Consider the following 3,584-nt stretch of genomic DNA (forward strand, 5'->3'; position numbering starts at 1 on the left):
AATGTCGGGGGGGTGGCCGATGTCCGATAGTCAGTTTTAAGGCCGATACCGATAGGGGGCCGATTATATCGTGTATCCCTAGTTCCTGCTCTTGTCCTCCAGCGGCAGCTGCTGATGCCGTGGGGCGCCTCCCCCATCCCAACCCCGTTCTCCCACAGGAGTCCCTCTCAGCGCTGCAGTCGGAGCCGCAGGATGTTTACCCTCAGCGTCCAGACTGCAACATTGACGGCGCAAATTGATCACGCGGTGCCGCTCCGCCCTGACTTACATTCAAGGCGGGAGCGAGCGGGATGTAAATGTAAAATGTTATTCGGTCTAAAATAAATAACTGAATTTGAAATATTTTATCTTAAATAACAGCATCTGATTCACACAGCCACAGTCAGTCACTTAATCACCTTGTCCATTGTGTTTTCCTCTCTAAGATTAACATTGATCTGCTGCTGAGAATCATTATGTCTCAGTCTAAACTGTACAGTCAAAAATACAGAAAAGAGTGGGAATGAACCCTGAAAAAAATCAGCTGTATATATTGTTTATTAAAGTGAGTAAAAACACTATTATATAGTGTTTTTACTCACTTTTTGTCTTTCTGTAACATTATTTCTCCCACAGCATCAATAACATGCACATCACTTCCTGTGGCAGATTATGCAAATTAGGCGATGATGTCATTTAGCGACTTTTAGCACAGCCAATAGCTACTTTCCTTACTGAGGAGTTGGCAACAACTCGGCCGTCATCTGCTGGGCGGAGCTCCAAGCTTTCTTTCTGAAACGGGTTGTATGATGACTTTGGTCTCCTAATATTACAATTTTATTCTCAAAATAAGAAATAAATAAAAAATCTCTAACCTGGCCGTAATTTTCCGTGGGCAGGAGGTCTTTACAACAATATGAGTTGTTTTGGGTTTTATTAATATTGTTTCCTCCCCTCCTCTGTAATGTCTTCCTTGGCTGCAGCCATAGACGTGTGGTCGGCTGGTGTGATCCTGCTCTCCCTCCTCAGCGGTCGTTACCCCTTCTTCAAAGCCAGCGATGACCTGATGGCGCTCACACAGATCATGACTATAAGAGGCTCCAGGGAGACCATTCAGGCCGCAAAGACGTTTGGTACGCATGGAGCTCCTTTACCTGGAAACGCCTCCTTTTTAATGGATGTTTAAGTTTTATATAAGGGGGGCTGTCGGTGTTTTACCAGGAAAAGCAGTGGTGTGCAGTCGGGAGCTTCCGCGTCAGGACCTCAGGACGCTCTGCGAGACGCTGAGAGGGAAGAGGTGTCCGGCAGGTGATGTCACCGGGGTCCGGGAAGCAAACGGAGAGACGGCCGGAGGCCAACTGAAGCAGCTGCTCAAGCAGCAAGAAGAAGAGCCTTCAGGAAGCAGAGTCCCGACCAATCACAGCTCCCCGTCAGAGAGAAGCGAGGGCGAGGACGGCAGAGGCTGGGACAGGGTTCCTGACGCGGCCTTCGACCTGCTGGACCGGCTGTTGGACCTGAACCCTTCCACCAGGATCACAGCCGCCGAAGCTCTGCAGCACCCGCTCTTCAAGGACCTTTGACCCTAAGCTCCAGCCCCCCACGGCTGAGGTTTTAAATCCACACTCATATCACTGCTAGGTATGGAGTCAATTCTGTTCCATTATTGTTGCCAGCAAACAAATTTGGAAACGGACATTTAACAAAAAAAAAGCAATCCAGAAATGAAGCTTCTTGACAAAAAAAAAACATTTTGAGTTTCATTGCCTTTATTTTATTTTTTTTTTCAAAATAACTTTTTTTTTACAGATTTTAGATCTTAAGTTATTTTTTCGCCAAAATTTCTTTCAGATCCAGTTTTAACAAATTGCGCTTTTTCCAATTGAGTTTTTTTGCATGGCATATTCTTAAACTCACATCCAATTTCAATGCTCCCTCTTGACCAATAAAATGTCACAGATGTAAAACTGACCAATAGAAAATGGTTTTGACTCCATAGAAAAGTGAAGAGAATCTAGCCTAGAAAATCTAACATTAAAGCAATTCCTTAAATTCAGTCTAAGAGAGAAACTTCTAGAAAATATCAAAATATAAAATCTGTAAAATAAATACAATAAAAAAATTTAAGGCCAATAAAATTTTTATTAAAACTGGAAAAACTAAAATTTGGGAAAAAAATAAAGTTGGAGAAAAACAATGACAAAAAGCAGTTGCATTCAAATCCTGTTTTTATTTAATATATATGTATGTTTGTGTGTGTACAAAAGATCTTTGTCAAAGTTTAGTTTCTAGATTGCATTTTTTATTTTCAAAGCGTTTTTTGTCTTTGCAACAATAATGGAACAAACTTCACTCCATAGTTGGGCAGGGCGAGAAATTATATGTTCATAAAGAGTAAAGAAATCCAGGAAAAAAAGGTAGTTTTACCTCCATGGTGCTGCAGATCATACCGGGCATTAAAGTCGACCTCAGGAAAAACTTTCATGTTAACCTAAAAAAGGACTGCTGCTGGGAGTTAACTTTAAAAAGGGCTTTTAATTTGAAGGCATGCGTTGTGATGTCATTGGTGCTGAAATCTGCAGAATGTCTGAATTTTTCCTAATAAAATAGAAATGTTCCTTTTAAAACCTGTTGCTGCAGACGACTGGTTCATGATCAGCCAATAGGAAGGAAGAAATATGCAAACACATCCAGTAATATTTGGTAAGTGGGCTACATCGTATTTATAGTTTGTGTTAAAAATGTTGTAACTTTAGCAAATATTCGGTTTGGAATGTTCCAAAAGTTTCAAAACCAGTTTTGATCTTTATTCGGGATTGTTGATCTGTGTCCCAATTCAAACATCTGTTGCTTTTGAGGTGAAGTGACGATTTAGAGGAGGTAAGATGCAGAACATACACTGATCATAATACTACCACCACCGTGCTGGACGGTTTAGTCATTGTTGTCAAACTATCATTGTCCGTCAGTTTGTCCAGCACTTTTCTGTGTGGTTAACTGCAAATCTTATTCAGTGCTAAAGATGCTAAAAGCTAGTGATGGATCCATTAACAGCGACGCGTCGGTGGGTGGAGCCCAAAGAGCGAAACGCTGGATCGCTGCGCGTTTCCAGATAGTCATGTGACCGATACAGGACTTGTTTCTAACTGACCGACTCAGTAAACTGTTTAAAATCTGTCAACATGATGCATCTGCTACAAAAAATGTCTCATCTTTTGAGGTTTATCATTGAAATTATCAAGAATTTTGGAGCCTAAAAGGAATAGGAACGTTTCAGTCGTCATGTTTTTATTTTAATTTTCTCGTTGTGTCGTACTTTTCCTCTCAGTTAGCACTCAAATTATCTGAATTAAAGTTAATTTCAAATTGACTTTTAGTTTATTTACTGTTTTTACTGTACTTATTGTTTTAAAATTATTTAAAACCCTAGTCCACATGCATCCTCTGTCACATTTTCCCCTAATTTTACACGTTATGTTTACATTATTTATTGGCTGCATCTAAAAATATCAAAGATATTTTGAATTTAAACAAATATAAAATAATATAACTAACAATAAAAAAAATCAGCGGCCATTTTCCAGGCTAAGGACCCCAAACTGATGGCG

At 40.2% G+C, this 3,584-nt stretch overlaps 1 protein-coding gene across 1 annotated transcript in view; it reads left to right on the forward strand.

Moving 5' to 3' along the window:
• Window positions 1-1,715, forward strand: part of cdc7 (cell division cycle 7) — an 11,195-nt gene extending 9,480 nt beyond the window's left edge. The window contains exons 11-12 of the mRNA XM_015396079.1: window positions 963-1,112; window positions 1,201-1,715. Coding sequence (XP_015251565.1) covers window positions 963-1,112; window positions 1,201-1,559 — 509 coding nt within the window. The 3' untranslated portion in view covers window positions 1,560-1,715. The remainder of the gene's footprint in view (window positions 1-962; window positions 1,113-1,200) is intronic.
• The last annotated feature ends 1,869 nt before the right edge of the window (window positions 1,716-3,584 follow it).

This window comes from Cyprinodon variegatus, unplaced genomic scaffold, assembly GCF_000732505.1.
Source record: "Cyprinodon variegatus isolate N-32 unplaced genomic scaffold, C_variegatus-1.0 Scaffold775, whole genome shotgun sequence".
Classification (NCBI taxonomy): Eukaryota; Metazoa; Chordata; class Actinopteri; order Cyprinodontiformes; family Cyprinodontidae; genus Cyprinodon; species Cyprinodon variegatus.